We start from the raw sequence: 23,522 nt of genomic DNA, 5'->3' as shown, positions 1-23,522 counted from the left end.
AGGGTAGTGAATTTGTGGAACGGCCTCCTTGTGGAGGTCGTGAAGACAAAAACTCTCTCAATTCAAGTAAGCTTGGGACAAGTACATTGGATCTCTATCTAGTCTTTATCTGTCTTCATTTTCTGTTTCATTGAGGGAATCACATGCCACCAATCACAAACAGAAGACACATGAAGAGCATGGATTCTGAACTTACTAACTGCTAGACAGAGAAGAGAGGTAAAGTGCTGCTGCTCACTTTTTCTTTAAACACTTTGCTTTGCATGACAAGTTTCATTTGTCACCCTGGCCCATTGCCATTTGCATATTTCTACAGGAACCCAAGTAGGAATGGGACCATACTGGACTTATGAACGGGAAGACATTAAGAACATAGAACTCTGAACTGCCAGGCTTCATGTAACATTCAGCTTCTATGTTTAACAGCTGCTCTGCTTATTCCTGCATCGAGAAGAGACACTCATGATTGCCTTGGAACTGGAAAAAGGTTCCAGAATAATTGTTTTCGGGGTGGGGGTTGTGTTCACAGAGGACAGGAGTGATAGAAGTTGTAACTGAACTATTTTTAGGAAACTGCTTTATCGTTATTAATATTACTATTTCTGTTGCTATAATAAACCATATATTTTTCCAAAAGCCCTGAGGGTCAGTCTCCGTTATTAACATAAACGGGAGAAGTATTCAGTCTAGGGGCAAGAGACCAGGGCTCAGATTACTACCCTGGATGTACTGGGATATACAGAACCACATTCCTTCACCCTAGATTCCCACACACCCTTCACAACTAAAGAATAGTTCCTTCTTCCACACACATACTTGTGTAGCAGATATCTGATTTGCAAATGTGAAGTTGCTGAGGCTGAAAAAACAGAACAGAAACTGGATGTTGTTACTGCAACCCGTTTTAATGTATCTTTACATGAAATGTGTTGAACAGTATGGTACGAGAATCCTCCCACATCAGTTAATGTTTACTATGCGGAAGTCGTATAACTCACTGAATACAGAATTATTGTATGGAAATAGAAAAAAAAACAACCCACATAATGATGCAGTAAAACACACATTCAAACTTGGCCCAGTTAGCCAGTGTGAGATAGTCAAGCCTGGCCAGAAACCAAGAGACACTCCTTAGTCATAGCCTTGTTCATTTGCAAGAGACATTCCTTAGTCATAGCCTTGTTCATTTGCAAGAGACATTCCTTAGTCATAGCCTTGTTCATTTGCAAGAGACATTCCCTAATCTTATGCTTCTTGATTTAATATTTGTTATAATAAACTATGGTTTAAATCCCAACGATGGTCCTTGTGACCTTGGGTAAGTCATTTAACCCTCCACTGCCTCAGGCATAAATTTAGAATGTAACAGAACATATAACACAAGAGTAGCCATACTGGGTCAGACCAATGGTCCATCTAGCCCAGTAGCCTGTTTTCCAAACAGTGGCCAAGTCAGGTCACAAGTACCTGGCAGAAACCCAGATTGTGGCAACAGTCTGTTAATCTGAGAACTAGATTTAAAAACTGCTTTAAATCTGTATTAGAACTTTTTTTTCCTGTTTCCATAGTGTGTGGAGCCCCCCTCCCCCACCTGGTTTTGTTGTAAGCAATTTGTAAAGCACAGGTGTGGCTAAGCTTCTGCTGGTGAGATCGGGAGATTCCACGAGGTCTATCTCTGCCTCAGAAGCTGGAAGGAGTTGGAAGCTCACAGAAGATATTTTCTGCCATTATTTCTGATAATCCCTACCTTAGACCTGTGGTTTTGGGCAATTCTGGTGCATTTCAATACAGCTCTCGAGATAGGTTACAGCAAACACATTCCACAGGTCTTAAGCTTCAGCCCACCCACCCTGCCCCTGAACCCACCCACCCCAAGACTGACAGTTCCTAAATAGCTTTCCTAAATACACTACTTATCACAAATTAACTCCACCTTAATTACAACTGTCTCTGAAAAGTAAACCCTTCATTATCACAGTATATCCCCAGCCTTCTACTCAGCATCAAGGGCTTCCTGCTCTAGATAAAAAGGACCTCTGTTAACATATCCATTGGCTGCTATTCTCATATATCACGTAGAATACCATTTTACCTTCTCTTCCTTAAACTTGTTCATCAAGCTTCTCTCACTGTTGGCAGTACCGTATTGGCAGGATAATAAAAAATCATTATTAATCAGCTATACCCATAGATCTACCTTCTTTCCTTTCCTACCTAGCTCTGATAGAGGATAGGCTTTTCTAACTGCTTCTGGTCCTGTAGCATTCTAAGTTTGTGGAAAGGTTCTGCCAGTCCTAGGCAAAACCACAAACTTAGTCTCTCAACTGGTTATAAATTTGCATTTTACATTGATGAAACTGCTATAATTATTGGGAATATTTAGATTTATTTACTAAAGGAAAGTTATATTCTAGTGGAATTTGAAAGTTAAATCAACTGGAAATTCTTTGATCAGACTGTATCAGTTCTGATCATACCTAGAGAACTTTTTTGATACAGCACTTGGCTGACTCAATGGGACTTATAATCCCATCCACCCCAGGGTTTTCCAGTCATTTATAGACAAGCCAAAACTCATTAACTTTACTCCTCAGTCATACACAGGCAATCTTGCAGACTATTAACCCCATCATAGTACATGTTCATACCCATTTCAACCAATCAGGATGACTTTTATTCTCTGTAATAATTGTGGTGCTTTTCGTTCAAGGCCAATCATCTGGAGACTTAAGGCTTTTCCTATCTGTCTTCAGCTATCTAGTTTAAAACAGGAGCTCAGTAAAGTAAAGCAGGAATTGGACGCACTTAAAGCAGCTTCTAGGACTGCACAGAATCATACCATCTTCTCACCACTGCCTCAAAGAATAAAACTACCTAAGAATAGATGGTTCACAGTAGGCTCAGGCAGACTTCGTTATGTGACACAAAAACATCCGCCCTCACAAGTGTTGCCCCTACAGAATTCTTTTCCTCCATTACAGCACTGTGATGTTCCTGAAAATAGAACCGAGGCGGAAGAAAAAGCAACGAAGGTGAAACAAAAAAATATGAAGGTACCCAAAGAGAAAAGACACCCCCAAATCACTAATGTTGAAACTCATAACAGGAAACTGTTGCTACTAGGGGATTCCATTATCAGAGGCATTAACTTTGAAACACAGTTCAAGGGGCCAAAGTGAAATGCCTTCCAGGCTCCTCAGCTACCAGGAGTAGCAAGCAAAATAATCTCTATAATCAGAGAAGAAACTAAGGAGTCAAACACTGATGTTGTTATCCACCTAGGAACAAATGACTTGTCCAGTAATACCCCACTTGCCACGCGGAGAGCTTTTCAGGAGCTGGGAGAGGGGTTAAAATCTTTGATACAAACAATAGCTTTCTCTGAAGTACTACCTACCTTTGGAAAGGGAGAGAAAAGATTGCAAAGTACTGAGAATTTCAATAGCTGGCTCAAAGCCTGGTGTCACCAAGAAGGATTTAGGTACATAGGAGGATGGGCAATACATGGAAACAAAAGGGTATACTGTAATGATGGGCTGCATCTCACTGTGGCAGGAAAAAAAATCCTTGGGGAGAAATTCAGACAATATATTTCTAGGCATTTAAACTAGAAGGCGGGGGTGGCATATGGAGACAGTTCACCCCCAGCTAAAGTAGAAAAGAAAGCAATGAAAACAACAATCTTAGCAAATCACTTCTTACCAACACAGCAGGAAGTGAGACTAAACAAGAAACTAAACAGAAGAAAAAAATTCCACGGAAATGTAGATGGAAAGCGATGACCACAAATGCTTGCAGTCTAAGCAATAAAGTTCATGTCCTTCAAGCCCTGAAATTGGAAGCAGACTTAGATGTTGTTGCAATCACGGAGATGTGGCTCAATGGTTCCCATGAATGGGATGCAAACATACCAGGCTATAATCTATTTAGGAAGGATAGAGAGGGTCGTAAAGGTGGAGGAGTAGCTCTGTATATGAGAAATGATATCACAGCGACTGAAATGACAGGGGCCTGGGGAAAGGAAGAAGCAATATGGATCACCTTAAAAAGAGATGATAGAACCTCTGTCCACAGACCTCCGACACAATTGGAGGAACTAGATAAAGATCTGATCACAGATATTCAAAAGTTGGGAAAGAAAAGAGAGGTGCTGTTGCTCGGTGATTTCAATCTGCTGGATGTAGATTGAAAGTTTCCATCTGCGGAATCAGAAAGTAGATAGATCGTGGATGCTTTCCAAAGTGCTCTGCTCAGACAAATGGTGACGGAACCCACGAGGGAGGCAGCGATGCTGGATCTGGTGCTCACAAATGGGGATAACGTGTCAAATGTCTGAGTGGGGCCCATCTGGGCAGCAGTGACCATCGAATAGTTTGGTTTGATATGACGGCTGTCTTTTAGATTGTACACTTGTCTTTAGATTGTAAACCTGTCTTTTAGATTGTACACTTGTCTTTAGATTGTACACCTGTCTTTTAGATTGTAAGCTCCTTGAGCAGGGACCGTCCTTCCATGTTAAATTGTACAGCGCTGCGTAACCCTAGTAGCGCTTTAGAAATGTTAAGTAGTAGTAGTAAGTGGAGGGCGGCCACTCAAAACTCAAAGTTCTGGATTTCAAGCATGCTGACTTTAGTAAAATGGGGGAATACCTGAGTACATAAGTCCCGCCATACTGTGAAAAGACCAAGGGTCCATCAAGCCTAGCATCCTGTCTCCGACAGTGGCCAATCCAGGCTTCAAGAACCCAGCAAAAACCCCCAAAATAAAAAATAATAATTTTTTAATAATGTTCAATGGACTTTCCCCTCAAGGAATCTGTCCAAACCCCCCTTACACTCCATAAGGCCAGGTGCTGTCACTACATTCTCCGGCAACGAGTTCCAGAGTCCAACCACACACTGAGTAAAGAAAAACTCTCTCCTATTTGTTTAAATCTACCATATTCTAGCTTCATCTTGTGTCCCCTGGTTCTATTGTTTGAAAGTGTAAACAAACGCTTCACATCTGTCCGCTCTAATCCGCTGATTATCTTGTAGACTTCTATCATATCACCCCTCAGCCGCCTTTTCTCCAAGCTGAAGAGCCCTAACCTTCTTAGCCTTTCCTCATAGGGAAGTCGTTCCATCCCTTTTATCATTTTCATCGCCCTTCGCTGCACCTTCTCCAATTCCTTTATATCTTTTTTGAGATGCAGCGACCAGAATTGGACACAATATTCGAGGTGCGGTCGCACTATGGAGCGATACAACGGCATTATAACATCCTTGTATTTGTTTTCCATTCCTTTCCTAATAATACTCAACATTCTGTGCGCTCTCTTAGCCGCCACAGCACACTGAGCAGACGTTTTCAACGTCTTAACGATGACTCCCAGATCCCTTTCTAGGAAGGATGGGCTGGGAGGACGAACGAGAAGTGGAAGGACAGTGGTCCAGGCTGAAAGAAGCTATAAATAGGGCCACAAACCTTTATGTAAGGAGAGTAAATAAAAGCAAGAGAAAAAGGAAACCGATATGGTTCTCCAAGCAAGTGGATGAGAAAATAAAGGCTAAAGAGTTGGCGTTCCAGAAATACACAAAAACTCAAGAAAAGGAACACAGGGAGGAATACCGGATGAAACTGAAAGAAGCCAAGAGAGAGAGATACGTCTGGTGAAAGCGCAAACGGAAGAACAAATGGCTAGAAAGGTAAGGAGGGGCGACAAAAATTTCTTCAGGTATATAAGTGAAAGGAGGAAGACTAAAAGGGAACTGTGAGACTGAAAGATGCTGTGAACCACTATATAGATAATGATGAAGAAAAAGCAAATTTGCTAAATAGATACTTTTGTTCTGTTTTCACAGAAGAAAATCCTGGAGAAGGACCGCGATGGACTGCAAAAAAGTACAAATGAGATTGAAGTGGATAGAGCACCATTCACGGAAGAGAGTGTGTATGAACAGCTTGAAAAGCTAAAGGTGGATAAAGCCATGGGACCGGATGGGATCCACCCCAGGATATTGAGGGAGCTCAGAGAGGTTCTGGCGGGTCCTCTCAAACATTTAATAAATCCTTGGAGACGTGAGAGGTTCCGTGGGATTGGAGAACGGCGGATGTGGTCCCTCTTCACAAAAGTGGTGATAGGGAAGAAGCTGGAAACTACAGGCCGGTAAGCCTCACTTTGATTATTGGAAAAGTAATGGAAGCGATGCTGAAGGAAAGGATAGTGAATTTCCTGGAAGCAAATAAGTTGCAAGATCCGAAACAACATGGTTTTACCAAAGGTAAATCGTGCCAAATGAATCTCATTGAATTCTTTGACTGGGTGACCGAAGAATTGAATCAGGGACGTGCTAAAGACGTAATCTACTTAGATTTCACCAAAGCTTTTGACATGGTTCCCCACAGGAGGCTCTTGAATAAACTAGACAGGCTGAAGATAGAACCAGACGTGGTGAACTGGATTAGGAACTGGTTGATGGACAGACGCCAGAGGATGAGGGAATTTGATCGGATGAGGGAAAGGTGAGCAGTGGGGTGCCTCAGGGATCGGTGCTGGGGCCAATTCTGTTCAATATATTTGTGAGTGACATTGCCGAAGGGTTAGAAGGTAAAGTTTGCCCTTTTGCGGATGATACTAAGATTTGTAACAGAGTGGACACCCAGGAGGGAGTGGAAAACATGAAAAAGGATCTGCAGAAGCTAGAAGAATGGTCTAAGGTTTGGCAATTAAAATTCAATGCGAAGAAACGCAAAGTGATGCACTTAGGGAATAGAAATCCACAGGAGACGTATGAGTTAGGCGGTGAGAGTCTGATATGTACAGATGGGGAGAGGGATCTTGGGGAGATAGTATCTGGCGGAGCAGGTGGGGGAAGAGAGGTTGGTGGTTGGGAGGCGAGGATAGTGGAGGGCAGACTTATACGGTCTGTGCCAGAGCCAGTGATGGGAGGCGGGACTGGTGGTTGGGAGGCGGGAAATACTGCTGGTCAGACTTGTATGGTCTGTGCCCTGAAAAAGGCAGGTACAAATCAAGGTAAGGTATACACATATGAGTTTATCTTGTTGGGCAGACTGGATGGACCATGCAGGTCTTTTTCTGCCGTCATCTACTATGTTACTATGATCTGAAGGCGACGAAACAGTGTGACAAGGCGGTGGCCGTAGCTAGATGGTTGCTAGGCTGTATAGAGAGAGGTGTGACCAGCAGAAGAAGAGAGGTTTTAATGCCCCTGTACAAGTCGTTGGTGAGGTCCCACCTGGGTATTGTGTTCAGTTTTGGAGGCTGTATCTTGCTAAGGATGTAAAAAGAATCGAAGCAGTGCAAAGAAAAGCTATGAGAATGGTATTGGATTTGCATTACAAGACGTATGAGGAGAGACTTGCTGACCTGAACATGTATACCCTGGAGGAAAGCAGAAACAGGGTTGATATGATACAGACGTTCAAATATTTGAAAGGTATAAATCCACAAATGAACCTCTTCCGTAGATGGGAAGGCAGTAGAACTAGAGGACATGAAATGAGATTGAAGGGGGGGCAGGCTCAAGAAAAATGTCAGGAAGTATTTTTTTCACGGAGAGAGTGGTGGATACTTGGAATGCCCTCCCGCGGGAGGTGGTGGAGATGAAAATGGTAACGGAATTCAAGAATGTGTGGGATAAACATAAAGTAATCCTGTTCAGAAGGAATGGATCCTCAGACGCTTAGCCGAGATTGGGTGGCAGAGCCGGTGGGGGAAGGCGGGGCAGACTTCTACAGTCTGTGCCCTGAAAATGGCAGATACAAATCAAGGTCAGGTATACACAAAAAGTAGCACATATGTTTATCTTGTTGGGCAGACTGGATGCAGGTCTTTCTCTGCCGTCATCTACTATGTTACTCCACACTACAAATCCCAGGGCAAGAAGTCGCTTCCTCTCACATAAAAATATCTACTGTACCTGAATGTAACTCATCTTGAGCCACCAACAAAGGCCTGAGCCAAATCCAAATTTATATGGATTAGGAACTGTCTGTTATGTGTTTCTGCACAATGTTACAGCGAGACTAAATGTCAGACAGCAGAAGAGAGAGTCAGTCAGTCAGTTTCAGTCTCCATAAGGAAAAGTAAAAGATCCAGAGACAGGGTTTCTCTCTCACCAGTCAGACCCACGCTCTTCCTGCACATGTGACACCGATTCTTCCGCTTCACTTTTCCTTTCTCTGGAGGCGTTTCATCATCTTCACACAAACTCTGTGATGCTGAAGCTGTGATAAAGCAATGAAACCAGGAGTAACTGTACAAGAAGATATAAATTCCATCCACTCCCACCTAACAGTCAAGGGAACTCAATTCCTCCCATCCCTTCTAATTGCTGTCAGAACCACTTCCGTCCTCTCACCCATTTACCAAACGACAACAAAGAGGATTCAATGTAAATAGGACTTTATTATCTTACAAAACTGTACTTATGTCCCTCTACTTCATTTTTATGTATTACTTTTATATTTAGCGGTATTATAAAAATGGACTTGGGGAAAATCCACTGCTTATTTCTAGGATAAGCAGCATAAATTGTTTTGTACTGTTTTGGGATCTGGATTGGCCACTGTTGGAAACAGGATGCTGGGATGATGGACCTTCGGTCTGTCCCAGTATGGCAACTCTTATGTACTTACGAAAGGAGCAGACATCACATGAATAAAGTATTTCTCAAAGAACCTTTTCTTGTGTGATCTGCTCCTTTCATACCACTGTTTTGGATCGCTTGCCCTGTTTCCTTACTTTTATATTTATACATTTTTAATTGCAGTTACACACCTGATGGAAATTTCCAAACATGGCCATGTGGGGCATTTTGAGTCTATAAAGATAATAAAGTCCTTTATATATCCTGTTGTCTATGCTGGATGTTCCTTTTCTTTGGTAGTGACCTCTCTTTGGTCTATACACACACTTACGAAAGCAAGACTTACCCCTCCCTGCTCCGATAATACTGCTGATCCTCATTCTCACTAACCATTTACTGCTAGTTTTCCCTCTTCCCCATTCCAACATACTCCCATCAACTCCCCTTTCAACTACCCACACTCTTTCCATTCCTCCTCTATTTTTTCACTATCTTCAAGGAGATGTTGGTCCAACTGACATCACTGTTCAAACTTTGAAAACTGTCTTCTTAAAGGGATTTGGCCCAGGTCTCTTACTGGCTGAAAGCTGTCTCTTCTCAGTGGTGATTCTCGGCATAGGCATGTTTAGCCACAGAAATTGAAGAGGGGATGAGAGAAAAATTTTGTGTTGCCTGGGACTGGAAATCTACCTCTGTTCTTAGTACTTTCACACCCTCTTATCCGACAACCTCAACGGATGCGCACTCTCAAGCCTGCTCTGTCCTGGGAGAATTGGAATATATTTGCACTAAATGAAAAATTGGATATAATAGGCATTACTGAGACCTGGTGGAAGGAGGATAACCAGTGGGACACTGTCATACCGGGGTACAAACTATACCGTAGTGACAGGGTGGACCGGACTGGTGGAGGGGTAGCATTGTATATTAACGAGAGCCTTGACTCAGATAGATTACAAATTCAGCAGGACACAAATCACACCTCTGAATCACTGTGGGTTGAAATTCCATGTATAAAAGGGAAAAAAATGGTGATAGGAGTGTACTACCGTCCGCCTCGCCAGGTTGAGCAGGTAGACGCAGAAATGATAAAAGAAATCAGACACACAAACAAAATGGGTAATGTGATAATAATGGGTGACTTCAATTATCCAAATATAGACTGGGTAAATGTAACATCGGGACACGCTAGAGAGGTACAATTCCTGAAATCAAGGACAACTTTATGGAGCAGCTGGTGCAGGAGCTGACGAGAGAAGGAAAAATTCTAGACTTGGTCCTTAGTGGAGCGCATGATCTGGTGAGGAACGTTTTGGTACTGGGGCCGCTTGATAACAGTGATCATAATATGATCAGTTTTAATATCGACCTTGAAGTAACTATACACAGGAAGTCAAATACATTAGCGTTTAACTTAAAAAAAGGAGACTATGATAAAATGAGAAGAACGGTGGAAAAAAAACTTAGGGGGACAACTGAGAGGGTAAAAACTTTACAACAGGCATGGATGCAGTTCAAAAATACCATCCTGGAGGCCCAGGCCAAACATATTCCACAAATTAGAAAAGAAAGACGGAACTCCAAAAGACAGCCGGCCTGGTTGAAAAGTGAGGTGAAGGAAGCTATTAGGGCTAAAAGAAACGCCTTCAGAAAATGGAAGAAGGAACCGTCTGAAAATAACAAGAAGCAGCATAAGGAGTGTCAAAGCAAATGCAAGGCGCAGATAAAGAAGGCCAAGAGGGATTACGAAAAAAAGATAGCATTAGAGGCAAAAAAACATAGTAAAAACATTTTTCAGTATATTAAAAGCAGGAAGCCGGCAAAAGAATCAGTTGGACCGCTAGATGACCGAGGAGTAAAAGGGGCGATCAGGGAAGACAAAACCGTAGTGGAGAGATTAAATTAATTCTTTGCTTCGGTCTTCACTGAGGAAAATTTGGGTGGGATACCGGTGCTGGAAATGGTATTCGAAGCTGACGAGTCGGAGAAACTTAATGAATTCTCTGTAAACCTGGAGGATGTAATGGGACAGTTCTACAAACTGAAGAGTAGCAAATCTCCTGGACTGGATGGTATTCATCCCAGAGTACTGATAGAACTGAAAAATGAGCTCGCAGAGCTGTTAGAAATATGTAATTTATCCTTAAAATCGAAGAAGATTGGAGGGTGGCCAATGTAACGCCGATTTTTTAAAAAGGTTCCAGAGGAGATCCGGGAAATTATAGACCGATGAGTCTGATGTCGGTGCCGGGCAAAATGGTAGAGACTATTATTAAGAACAAAATTACAGAGAATATTCAAAAGCATGGATAAATGAGACAAAGTCAACATGGATTTAGTGAAGGGAAATCTTGCCTCACCAATCTACTACATTTCTTTGAAGGGGTGAACAAATATGTGGATAAAGGTGAGCCAGTTGATATTGTGTATCTGGATTTTCAGAAGGTGTTTGACAAAGTACCTCATGAAAGACTCCAGAGAAAATTGGAGAGTCATGGGATAGGAGGTAGTGTTCTATTGTGGATTAAAAACTGGTTAAAAGATAGAAAACAGAGTAGGGTTAAATGGTCAGTATTCTCAATGGAGAAGGGTAGTTAGTGGGGTTCCCCAGGGGTCTATGCTGGGACCGCTGCTTTTTAACATATTTATAAATGACCTAGAGATGGGAGTAACTAGTGAGGTAATTAAATTTGCTGATGACACAAAGTTATTGAAAGTCATTAAATTGCGGGAGGATTGTGAAAAATTACAAGAGGACCTTACGAGACTGGGCGTCTAAATGGCAGATGACGTTTAATGTGAGCAAGTGCAAAGTGATGCATGTGGAAAAGAGGAACTCGAATTATAGCTATGCCATGCAAGGTTCCACATTAGGAGTCACGGACCAAGAAAGGGATCTAGGTGTCGTAGTTGATGATACGTTGAAACCTTCTGCTCAGTGTGCTGCTGCGGCTAAGAAAGCAAATAGAATGTTAGGTACCTCGAATATTGTGTTCAATTCTGGTCACCGAATCTCAAAAAAGATATAGTGGAATTAGAAAAGGTTCAGAGAAGGGCGACGAAAATGATAAAGGGGATGGGACGACTTCCCTATGAGGAAAGGCTAAAGCGGCTAGGGCTCTTCAGCTTGGAGAAAAGGCAGCTAAGGGGAGATAGAGGTCTATAAAATAATGAGTGGAGTTGAATGGGTAGATGTGAAGCGTCTGTTTACGCTTTCCAAAAATACTAGGACTAGGGGGCATGCGAAGAAGCTACAATGTAGTAAATTTAAAACGAATCGGAGAAAATGTTTCTTCACTCAATGTGTAATTAAACTCTGGAATTCGTTGCCGGAGAATGCTGTAAAGGTGGTTAGCTTAGCGGAGTTTAAAAAAAAAAGGTTTGGACGGCTTCCTAAAGGAAAAGTCCATAGACCGTTATTAAATGGACTTGGAGAAAATCCACTATTTCTGGGATAAGCAGTATAAAATGTTTTGTACTTTTTGGGATCTTGCCAGGTATTTGTGACCTGGATTGGCCACTGTTGGAAACAGGATGCTGGGCTTGATGGACCTTTGGTCTTTCCCAGTATGGCAATACTTATGTACTTATGAGATGCCCACTTCAGCTGAGGACCTAATGAACAAGGTAGGAGATTCTTGAGGGAATAGGTTTGCGTTCGGGCAAGTCAGCCATTACCTCTCAACGTTAACCCAAACTTCAATAAGTAGTCGAATGAGTGACAAGCTTAGAGAATTTTTCCACTCCCTGAGGGAGGGAGAGATATCAGTCTCGCTCTTACATAAAGCCCTTACCAAATGGAAACTACCCAAAGACCACACTGGGCTCAAACCTAGGTGGGAACGAGAGTTGGGGGCCTCTCTGGCACAATGGGACATTTCACTCTCAGTAGCATGTATACCTGCCCTCACAACTGATGCACGATTAAGGGAATGTGCCTATTGCGTTATTCACAGAGCATACATGTCATCCTCTCAGCTGTTTCATGTGTGTGTGTGGGGGGGGGTTGACGAGGCCTACCTGCCTTAAGTGTGGGGGAGCCCAGGGTTCACTATACCATCTTGTGGAGTTGCCCTTCAGTGGAAGCCTTCTGGCGTCGTATACAACACTTTAGGGAACTAGAGTTGGGAATTAAGGTTATGGGAACGGTAGAACAGTTGCTATTGGATGTGCCGGGGGCCTTTAGGAGCCGCAATAAAAATGAAGTGATGCTCCAGCGTAAGTTATGCTTGCTTGCCCGCAAGTGTATCCTGCAATACTGGATGTTACAGTACCCCCTGGCCATTTGGCACTGGAGGAACCAGGTACATTTATTTATATCTCTTGGCGACCTGGGAGGTACAGGAGTCCCAGTCAGCACCAAAGAGACAGAAACATTTTTTGGCCATCAGGGGTCATTATCTCCAGATTCTACACCCTCGAGGTTGTCGCCTACTCCTCAATGCGACATGAGAGGGGTTTGTTTGTATGTTATACTCCCATTGGGGGAGTTCCTAGTTGGGTGGGTGGGGGGCAGGAACTTCAAAGATCACAAGTGGCTTCGAGTTGGGTGGATAGGGGGGAGTTTAGTGGGTGGGGAAATTTGAGTTTCAGGGGTAGGAGAGGGGGGTTTATTGTTCTAAAAGGAAAAACTTTGATGAGTACCATTCTATTGGTATTGCATTTAATTATAAGTTGTTCAATGGTTATACATGCATTGCATCCATCTGTATGCTGTTTAATTGGATGTGTCATCAATAAATATTATTGAAACATAAAAACTTAGTTTACTCTTTATCGATTTTTAGATGATGAACCAGAATCCAATTCTCTATTAATCTAATATACTCTTGAATGTGTTCCAAAGTTTCTGACCAAGACTGGGACAGAGGTAAGAGACAGTAATGTCATCTGCATAGATGAAAAGTGTTAACCCAAACTGGTCTAACATCATACAGAGGAATAGTGTAAGCAAATTAAAGAGTAAGGATCAAAGGGGAGAAATCCCTGTAGAAGTCAACAGAATGCCTTCAACTTAAAGTGGGAAGGCGGTTCTGAAACTAAGAAACATAGCCAAGGCATGCTCCTTGAAATTACACAGCTTCAAACATGACTAGGGGACACACCATGAACTTACATGGTAATACTTTTTAAACTAATATAATAAAATATTTTTTCACTCAATCAATAGTTAAGCTGTAGAACTCATTGTTGGAGGATGTAGTAACAGCAGTTAACATATCTAGGAAAAGTCCACAAGATAAACATGGGGAAAGCTACTACCTATTCCTGGGATTGGTAGCATGGAACCTTGCTATTCTTTGGGATTCTGCCAGGTACTTGTGACCATGATTGGCCTCTGTTGGAAGCAGGATACTGGGCTAGATGGACCATCAATCTGACCCAGTATGGCTATTCTTATGTTCTTATGACTGGTCAAGAAGCAAGTTCTAAGAGAAAATGGAGACAAATCTCTTCAACTGGAAAAACAGTGGAAATGTCTGACAGATTAGACCAATCTACCTAAACCTCCAGTTCTATAAATCTTGATGTCAATTTCTGGAGCACCCAACTTAAGGTTAGAGGTGACTGGAATATATTCCATAGTTTTCTATGCAGATAGAGCAGCAGAAATGGTTCCAAACCTTCAGAACTAGCCTATTTCCAGTAAATGAAAGTGCACAATCTTAAAAGTTGGCCCCTGACCAGAGGAGGCAGTTGTCATTCTCCTGGATCAAGAAGGTAAATGCCAAAACCAGAATTCTACTTGAATAGTCTGGATTCTGGAAATGAGCTCTACAGATAGAAAATACTTCTCACATCTCCTTATTTGATCACTTAAGGCATGGCAGTAAGGTCTTCAGAGGAAAAAGCACCGAGTGTTTTCCTGTGAAAACAAAGGCACAAGGCCTGAAGCAGTAGTTGAATTGAAAAACTACAGAGAGATGAAGGATCAAAATACTATGGACCAGGACCAAGATCAAGCTCCTTGGACCACCTGGTACCGAAAGATAGATCCTAGTAATCTGTTTTCCTAAGTTCCAGAATCACTTCCTCCACTCCCTCCTTCCCTGCAGACCCCGTATCTATCTCCTACTTTGCCCCATGAGTCCAGGGTCTCTTTCTAGCCCCCACCACTCCCTGTGGTCCTCCAAACTCATGCGAGCAGCAGCAACGACGACGACGACGTAACAGACTGTCTCAGCTGCTCTGCCAGGGCCTTTCTTCCACCTGCACACAGGAAGTTACATCAGAAGAGGCAGGACGGGGCACAGGAAAAGCCATGGCAGGGCTGGCTGGACAAACAAAAAAAGTTGGAAGTAGACCAGGCTGTCCAGGAACAACGCGGAGACTTCTAATGATGATAAAACCTTTATTTCAGAGACTCGACACAGACCTGCGTTTCGGCAGAGGCAATCTGTTTAAGTGGGGAGAGAGGGAATATGGTGGACTCACAAGGGGGGAGGGGAAGAGAGGAAAACAGAGTGATGCCGATGAGTAGGGATAGAGAGGAGGCGGCCAAGGACTAGAGGGCACTTCAGGGTTTGACAGAAAGCAGTCCTTACTACTGGGCAGCCCTGGGCTTTTTGCCAGACTTACTCATGGTAGCTATGCAAACACTAAAAACTCTGAGCATGCTTAGGCAGAAGTTGCCCATGGACAAGGGAATGCATCAAACAAGAAAAAGCAATAGGCCCACTCATTGGAAACACACAGACATGTCTGTTGAGATGTAATACTGTTAAAAACTGTTCCGGATGCATAGCCACTATTACTGAACAGAGGTTTTAATTCTGAAATAATAGGAGTAAATTTCTGTTCTCCAATGATTCTGGAAGCAATTTCACTGTTGGTTTTTTGTCTTATAATGTATGGTCAACCTTCTATCTATATATAATATATATTTATCCACTGTATTACTCTCTGGTTTTTGTTTGGATGTTTGATATGTTACCAGCAGCACAGGAATGACTTAACACTAACAGTAATCAGCAACATTATTTATTTCAAATCCTGGACAGCAATTGGAGTTCCTAGTGACTAGACTGTCCCTGATCTCAGTATATATATTTTAAACTCAGTTGACGTGTTAAAAGATCCTGAACTTTGGGATTTTTGCAGATACTGAGTACATAATAACAGGGTTGACAGACTTAAGGGGCTGTGTGAGTTCCGGCTTGTTGTATGCTGCATGCTCCCTTCAATATGAGGAGTTGGGGAGGTGCATTAAGTGTCCCTTGTCGCTTCTCCTATTTGATCTTTCTTTGGAACCCTTGTTGAGGACGCTGAATGCAGCACCTGAAATTCAGGGCATACAGCTTAATGGATATCAGACTAAAGCGGATGATATTATGGCAGTTCTTACTTCCCTGCAACAACCGCTGCCCCCAATGTTATTATCAATACCTTTGGCACCATGCCTGGATTTACACTTAACTACTGTAAGTCTAAGGCTCTGCCGCTACATTTGTTGATTCATCAGAGGTGGGGGGGGGGGGGGGGGGATTTCCTTTGATCTGGGAAGATTCGGCTTTACGCTACTTAGAGGTTCTTATACCAGTAGATCTAGCCTCATTATAAGGATCAACGTTACCTCCTTATTACAGTAAACAAAAATCAAATTAACTGGCAGGCATATCCACTTTCACTCTGGAGTTGTATTGACTTGTTCAACATGCTCTTGGCGCTTGGTATTTAAGGGTAAAGGAGGAGAATGTGCTCCATAAACTTCTACAACACTATTTGTGGAAAGGACAAAGATTGTCACTGGCCCTGATATAAACCCCCAAGCCTCATGGAGGAATGGGACTTCTGAATATTGGATATTTCACAGTGGCCATCGGAATACGTCATATTAATGACTGGTTTAGGGGCACAGAACAATTTTCTCTCACTCACATTGAGACCACTTTGATCCCGGGGGTACATTTTAGTCACATACACCATACAGCAAGTGGGTTGCTGCCTAATGTATTGAAAGTCTTTCCTATGTTGAGGACATCACAATTCTCATCTAAGGTAACGCCATACTTATCATTCCAAATAACTCAGCTCCTCCCAGGTCAAGGGATCTTTGCCAGATGGAGACTTTACTAATCTCAACAGTGGAATGGATGATAATACCTGTTAATGTTTAGTATCGTTAGATGTTTCTGGAGTATTCGATTCTGCGGATTTGGATCTACTACTTGCTAAGTTGAAAGATTTAGGGATCGGCAAGCAAGTTTTGTGCTGGTTTACTACTTATTTGAAAGAAAGGTTTATGGTCATTCGTAGTGGGGTACAATTGTCAGGTTTGGTTAAAGTAGAATGTGGTGGCCACAGGGGTCTGCGCTGTCAGCACTGTTTAACATCTGCTTAGAACCATTAGGTAAACTATTGAAGTCACTGGGAGTATTTTACCCTTTTCTAGGTGGATTACGTTCAGATTATTTTTCCCTGTACAATCATGGGGTACTGATTTGGATGCTCAGTTAGGTGATTACATGATGAGTGTACAGCAATGGATGAGACAGAATGAGCTTGTGTTGAATGTGGCAAAAACTGAGGTCATGATTATTGGTAGAGGGGAGTTATTACAATGGCTGGAGAAAGTGTGGTTAGGGAATACGTATGTTCCTGTGAAGAAAGAATTGAAGCTATTAGGGGTTGGATTGGCCACTGTTGGAAACAGGATGCTGGGCTCGATGGACCTTTGGTCTTTCTCAGTATGGCAATACTTATGTACTTATGGGTTGCTCTAGATAATAGACGTTTGGGAAGCTCGCCAGGTGCCCTTGGCCTGGATTGGCCGCTGTCGTGGACAGGACGCTGGGCTTGATGGACCCATGGTCTTTTCCCAGTGTGGCATTACTTATGTACTTAATATGAGAGCACAAGTGATTAATCTGATCCAAACAGCCTTTAAACACCTGTACATTTTAGTCAAATTGAAACCAATGTTACCTATTTATGACTTCAGATGTGTGTTGCAGAATATGGTATCACTGCAGTTCAATGACTGCAATGCCCTATACGTCAGAATGTCATCCTCGGGTGTGACGGCATTGCAGATGCTTCAGAATGCAGCGGCTGGTGTTCTTATAGGAATTTCAAAATCTTCTCATGTATCCTCAGTATTGGAAAACTACACTGGTTACCTGTGTTACACAGGATTCAATTTAAGGTGTTTAACACTTGTCTATCAGACTTTGTATCTTGCTGTCCCATGTTATTTGAAGGAATCTCTATCAGCTGTGGCAGGTATTGAGATCAGAAGCTGCCACAAGACTTTCAATGGATGTTGTGAATCAATTACATTATGCTGATACACAGGCTTTGGCCTTTTGAGTTGGCTAAAATTTTATTATGGAATTCACTTCCTGATCAACTTTGCCATTGTGGCAGCCTGACACAGTTTAAGAAAACCTATTTGTGACAGCATTGTTTTGAAGCAGCTACAGTAGTCATGTGATGTTATCAAGAGATTTGTTATTTTATAGTTTCTATGCCACAATTTTGTATTTTTGACTGTGTAGGTTCTTAATTGGAAACCACCTAGTTTATAGGTGGTCTAGAAACCTTTTAAATAATTATACATAAATAAATGGACTTCAGTATCTGGCACACATCATAGATCAGCAAGGGCTGTTAAAGCTACCTTACAATGGAAATATCAATTACAAGCTGTACATTACTTTGTTTACCTACAATTACATGACTACATCTCTTCTTTAACACAGACGACTTAACTGAAGTGTGGAGGAGTGGCCTAGTGGTTTGAGTGGTGGACTTTGGTCCTGGGGAACTGGGTTTGATTCCCACTGCAGGTACAGGCAGCGCCTTGTGACTCTGGGCAAGTCATTTAACCCTCCATTGCCCCAGGTACAAATAAGTACCTGTATATAATATGTAAGCCACATGCAGGAATAGTGCTGGGCAGACTTATACAGTCTGTGCTAGAGCCGGTGGTGGGAGGCGGGACTGGTGGTTTGGAGGCGGGCATAGTGCTGGGCAGACTTATACGGTCTGTGCCCTGAAGAGGACAGGTACAAATCAAGGTAGGGTATACACAAAAAGTAGCACATGTGAGTTTATCTTGTTGGGCAGACTGGATGGACTGTGCAGGTCTTTTTCTGCCATCATCTACTATGTTACTATGCTATGAGTGGGAAAGTGCGGGGTACAAATGTAACAAAACAAAAACAAAAAAAAAGATGTAGTGGAAACGCTGGCAGAGGCCTTGACTCTGGGTTCTCAACAGAATGTACCATTAGCAGATCATCATCAATATCTAAAAGATACTACCCAGGCTTGGCAGGCAAATGGTCGGCTCCTTAACAGCTGAGCATCTTCAGCATGCCATCAAAGGGCTACATCCAGGGGTGTGCTGGTAAATTTGTAACAACAGGCTCTTTCTCCTGACATAGCCAGCTCTGCAGCTGGAAGGACCAGGGATGGCCAGGATGGGGGGCAGCAACACTTGCCTCTCTCTCCTCCCTCCCTTCGTGCGGGCACGCTAGGCATACCTTTGCTGGCAGCCAATAAATGGACTGCCACCACTCCCAACGTCTTGCTCTGAGCAGCATGCTGAAACTTCTCACACATGCTCAAGAAGTCCCAGCCTGCTGCCCAGAGCTGGAAACAAGGAGCGGGGAGCAGCAGCAGTCTATTTACTTGGCTGGCAGGGCTCAGCATCTCCACCAGCAAAGTAAAAGAGAATTCAGCAGGGGGCCCAAGTCCACATTTTGGGAGCCAGTTGTTAAAGTAGCCATGGAGGGCCCTATTTTAACAACCGGCTCCCAAAATTCTTAAAAACTTAACAATCGGCTCTTGCGAGCCTGTGAGAGCCTGCTCCAGCACACCACTGGCTACATCCTTCGCAGATGTCAATGTTACATCGAGAACAGGATGAATATTGTTATCATAAGTGAGAGCCTTGGTGCCTGAGACTTTGGTTCAGGCTCTAAAATGAGAGAAAACCTTACAGGCCCATGACTAACCTGAATTTCAGTGTGACTGATCTGTTGTGACATTCTGATGCAGCAGAATGAGGAATGGGCGTAAGTGGAAAAACAGAGCAACATCGTTTAGCAATATTATGGTCACATGTTTTGGTGAAAAATAGAACAAGATGGATCCTCAGGAAGATGACTTAGGCTTCCAGTAAAAGCTAGTCTATTATTAAGCTTTTCCAGGAAATACTAATCAGCTCATTACCATAGCCAATAAGTGTTAACCATTATATTAGGATATCCAATAGATGGGATTGTTGTCAGATTGTCTATGCATGACCTGTTATATTAATGAGCGTATATAAGTGATCGTACTTCCTGCTTCAATGGAAACAGTCACAGCTGGTACCTTTGTACAGGCCGGGCTGCTCTCTCTGATGAGAAACCAATCAATTGTATCTGAATTGGCAAGTAATCCAATTGCTTTCTTATAAGTAGCCTTGAGTCTTTTATATCTACTAATTGGCTTTGGCTGGTAAAGTATAACATTAGAGACGCAGACCCAGAGAACACCTATGTGTAGCTGTGGTACTATATTCCCATAACCAATTGATCGTACATATTGCTTGTATATTATTTGGAGTCTCAGATATAGAAGTAATTTCATGAAGCAACATTCTGTACTCCCAGTGAGATATCACTGATCTGCTAATTGTGCAAATACTTGATAAGGTATCTAATAAAGAGCAAACGGATGCAGCCTTGGGTGATTTATTTCTTCCCAGGTATTAGGGGGGATAAATACACCCAGAAAAACAAGGTTTGCATATGTCCCTATCGGGCACACAGAGCAGCTTTACCTGCCAAAACAGCTTGTGCTAAATGCGGATGCTCTGCAGCTACCTTGGGACATATGTAATGGCACTGCCTGCCGATAGCCTGCTTCTGGAGAGCTATACTGTGGGCAGTGGAGTGCTATTGAATTGTACAGTTGCACAGAACCCACAACTTCTATTTGGCTACTATACATGTATAGCACCTAGCCTGGTGGGCTTTAAGCAATTTCTTCAACAGGCAGTGCTGTTTAAGGTTGAAGCCATTTTGCTGACCAGGTTGGACATATCAGGTTCGACTCTTACAACGGTGACATTACTACTTGTGCAAAAGTGCTTGGATAGACAAGGATTTACAGCTTTGGATAGAGGCCAGGGCTACCAATTCCAGGAGATCTGGGAGCCTTTTCACTAGCAGCTATCTGTTAAACTTTTGATTGTTTGATAATATAGTGTATTCATGGTAGGGCGAGCCAAGGGAGGGAGGGGGTAGTGCAAAGGGTGAGAACACTAGAAATAAGTTCCATGTGTTTTTTATATGGTATATCTTTTTTGCTTGTATTTGGCTCAATTTTTTTAATAAAAACGATTTAATAATAACCCATCTTCTCCCTAACTTTTATATTACTTTATATGTGCCACAAACTAAACTAGATTATAAGGTAGATAATTTTTGCAGCTGCAAAAGAGTTAAGATCAAAGGAAACATATTAAAACTATTTTAGGAAAAAGGCCAGGAATTTCTAATACCTTATCTTCCGCCTTACATTTATCTTCATACAAGGATAATTGAAGAGCGCTTTAAAAATATGGTAATTAAAGACGTATTTCATAGTAGATTGATTTAAATGTCTGGATGGGACTACATTTTAAAATTGGTGTATTGTAATATATTTTAAATTTGTTTGAATATATTGTGGTGTTAATGTATTCTAATTAAAAATGTAATTGAATTAACCGATTTTATAATCTGACTTGAACTATTGACAGAATATAATATCCGCCTTAAATTAAATTGCCATGTTCGGAAGAAATGGAAAATCTCTCCCATTCTAAGATTTACCACACATGCACATATCCACATCCATACACAATCCTGCCCGATAGATGGAGCTTTCAGTTTTATGAGATTTAACAAAATCTTGCACTTACCTATAATATTATCTAATTTCAAGTCTGTCTCATTGAGTTTTCTTTTCCCTCGTCTTGAGCCTTCATTCACAAAAATCGCATCATTTAACTCACTTTCTAAGCTTGATTTGTAACTGAAACCAATTTCTGAGCTTCTAGAAGTATCAGATACACCTGAAATATCAAACAAAATACTTGATAGCACAGTCTATTTGCAATAAAGACCTCTCGCTTCCCCAGCACCTTCCACAGCTTGTACCCTCCTTCCTCTCTCCCAAATACTCCACTGCAGGACCACCTACAGCCCCACTACAGGACTATCTACAGTCCTTACTCCTTTCTATTCCCCTAGCATGCTACACTACAGAACTGTCCGCATTCTTTACCCCTCACCTCTCCCCAGCATTCTCTGCTATGGCACCACTTACTGCCCACAACTCTCTTCCTATCCTTAGCATGCTCCATTATAGCATCATCTACAACACCCTACCCACATGCCCCACTACAGGACTGTTTCCAAAAATATTTCTGTTTTCATGCTCCCTCTAACTCACGTACTTCCAGTCTGCTGTGTGTGTAATTTTTTTTGCTTTTTGTATCTTTCCCTTCTGAGTAAACCAATTTTTCTAAGCTAGTCACATTCACAACTAGACAAGATTTTTTTGCTGAAGCAAGGATAGGGGTAGGCGTGAGGCTGATAAAGAGCGTGGTGGCAGAGTGCCGAGGGGTCAGTGCAGGCTGAGAAAGAACGCGGTGACAGAGCGCCGAGGGGTTGGCGTGGGGCTGGTTAAGAGCACAGTGGCAGAGCGCCAAGGGGTTGGCGTGGGGCTGGTAAAGAGCGCCGAAGAGTTGGCGTGGGGCTGGTAAAGAGCATGGTGAAAGAGCGCCGAGGGGTTGGCGTGGGGCTGGGAAAGAGCGCAGTGGCAGAGCGCCGAGGGGTTGGCGTGGGGCTGGGAAACAGCGCAGTGGCAGAGCACCAAGGGGTTGGCGTGGGGCTGGGAAACAGTGCAGTGGCAGAGCGCCGAGGAGTTGGCGTGGGGCTGGTAAAGAGCGCCGAGGAGTTGGCGTGGGGCTGGTAAAGAGCGTAGTGACAGAGTGCCAAGGAGCTGGGAAACAACGCAGTGGCAGAGCGCCGAGGAGTTGGCGTGGGGCTGGGAAACAGCGCCGGGGAGTTGGCGTGGGGCTGGTAAAGAGCGTGGTGACAGAGCGCCAAGGGGTTGGCGTGGGGCTGGGAAACAGCGCAGTGGCGGAGCGCCGAGTTGGCGTGGGGCTGGGAAACAGCGCCGGGGAGTTGGCGTGGGGCTGGTAAAGAGCGTGGTGACAGAGCGCCAAGGGGTTGGCGTGGGGCTGGGAAACAGCGCAGTGGCAGAGCGCCGAGTTGGCGTGGGGCTGGGAAACAGCGCCGGGGAGTTGGCGTGGGGCTGGTAAAGAGCGTGGTGACAGAGCGCCAAGGGGTTGGCGTGGGGCTGGGAAAGAGCGCAGTGGCAGAACGCCAGGAGGTTGCCATGGGCTGAGAAGAAACTGCAGTAGCAAAGCAGCATTAGCATACGCCTGGATACACTGAGCTTGGGGGAGCTGCACATAATTCAGCACAAACAGAGCATTTTGCAACAGCAGCCACTGGACTCTTTGATGATATGCTCCTGCAGGGAATGTTTTACGTGTTAGATTGGGAGTATGGCATTCCCCTTTAAAGCTACCCCATTAAGTGCCTCATGCAGCATTACTTTAAAAGATTCTGGGGCACAGTTATGCCACTGTCTGATGCATCTCTGCATTTGGTAACTGCCCTGCCTTCCATATTATATCAACAGAGGAGCAATATACCTTGCACTGGTATAATTATGTCAGGGACACCTGTGGACATGCAGGGCTCTGATCCATCCTAACCTTGTGAGTCTCCAGTTTGCAGCAGTGTTTCTCCCTCGCTTGCACTTTGCACTTGGGAAGACGGCACTGATACTGACAAAAGCGAATGGCTCGACGTAGGGCTAGAAAAGGAAGCAGAGAAGGGCAGGACACAAATTGAAGTAAAACTGACGAGGAGAATCTGA

At 43.2% G+C, this 23,522-nt stretch overlaps 1 protein-coding gene across 3 annotated transcripts in view; it reads right to left on the bottom strand.

The window, feature by feature from the left end:
- Window positions 1–23,522, bottom strand: part of ZFAND6 (zinc finger AN1-type containing 6) — a 72,620-nt gene that overhangs the window by 14,246 nt on the left and 34,852 nt on the right. For all 3 annotated transcript variants that reach the window (XR_003940354.1, XM_030189835.1, XM_030189836.1), the window contains exons 5-7: window positions 23,359–23,459; window positions 21,490–21,642; window positions 8,122–8,229 (exon numbers count right to left, since the gene is read on the bottom strand). Coding sequence is in view for 2 of the 3 variants with exons in the window: in XM_030189835.1 (XP_030045695.1) it covers window positions 8,122–8,229; window positions 21,490–21,642; window positions 23,359–23,459 (362 nt within the window). In the remaining variant the exon portion in view is untranslated. The remainder of the gene's footprint in view (window positions 1–8,121; window positions 8,230–21,489; window positions 21,643–23,358; window positions 23,460–23,522) is intronic.

This window comes from Microcaecilia unicolor, chromosome 1, assembly GCF_901765095.1.
Source record: "Microcaecilia unicolor chromosome 1, aMicUni1.1, whole genome shotgun sequence".
In the NCBI taxonomy this organism is placed as follows: domain Eukaryota; kingdom Metazoa; phylum Chordata; class Amphibia; order Gymnophiona; family Siphonopidae; genus Microcaecilia; species Microcaecilia unicolor.
The sequence above is the reverse complement of the archived record's forward strand: the minus strand, read 5'-3'. Positions and strand labels throughout refer to the sequence as shown.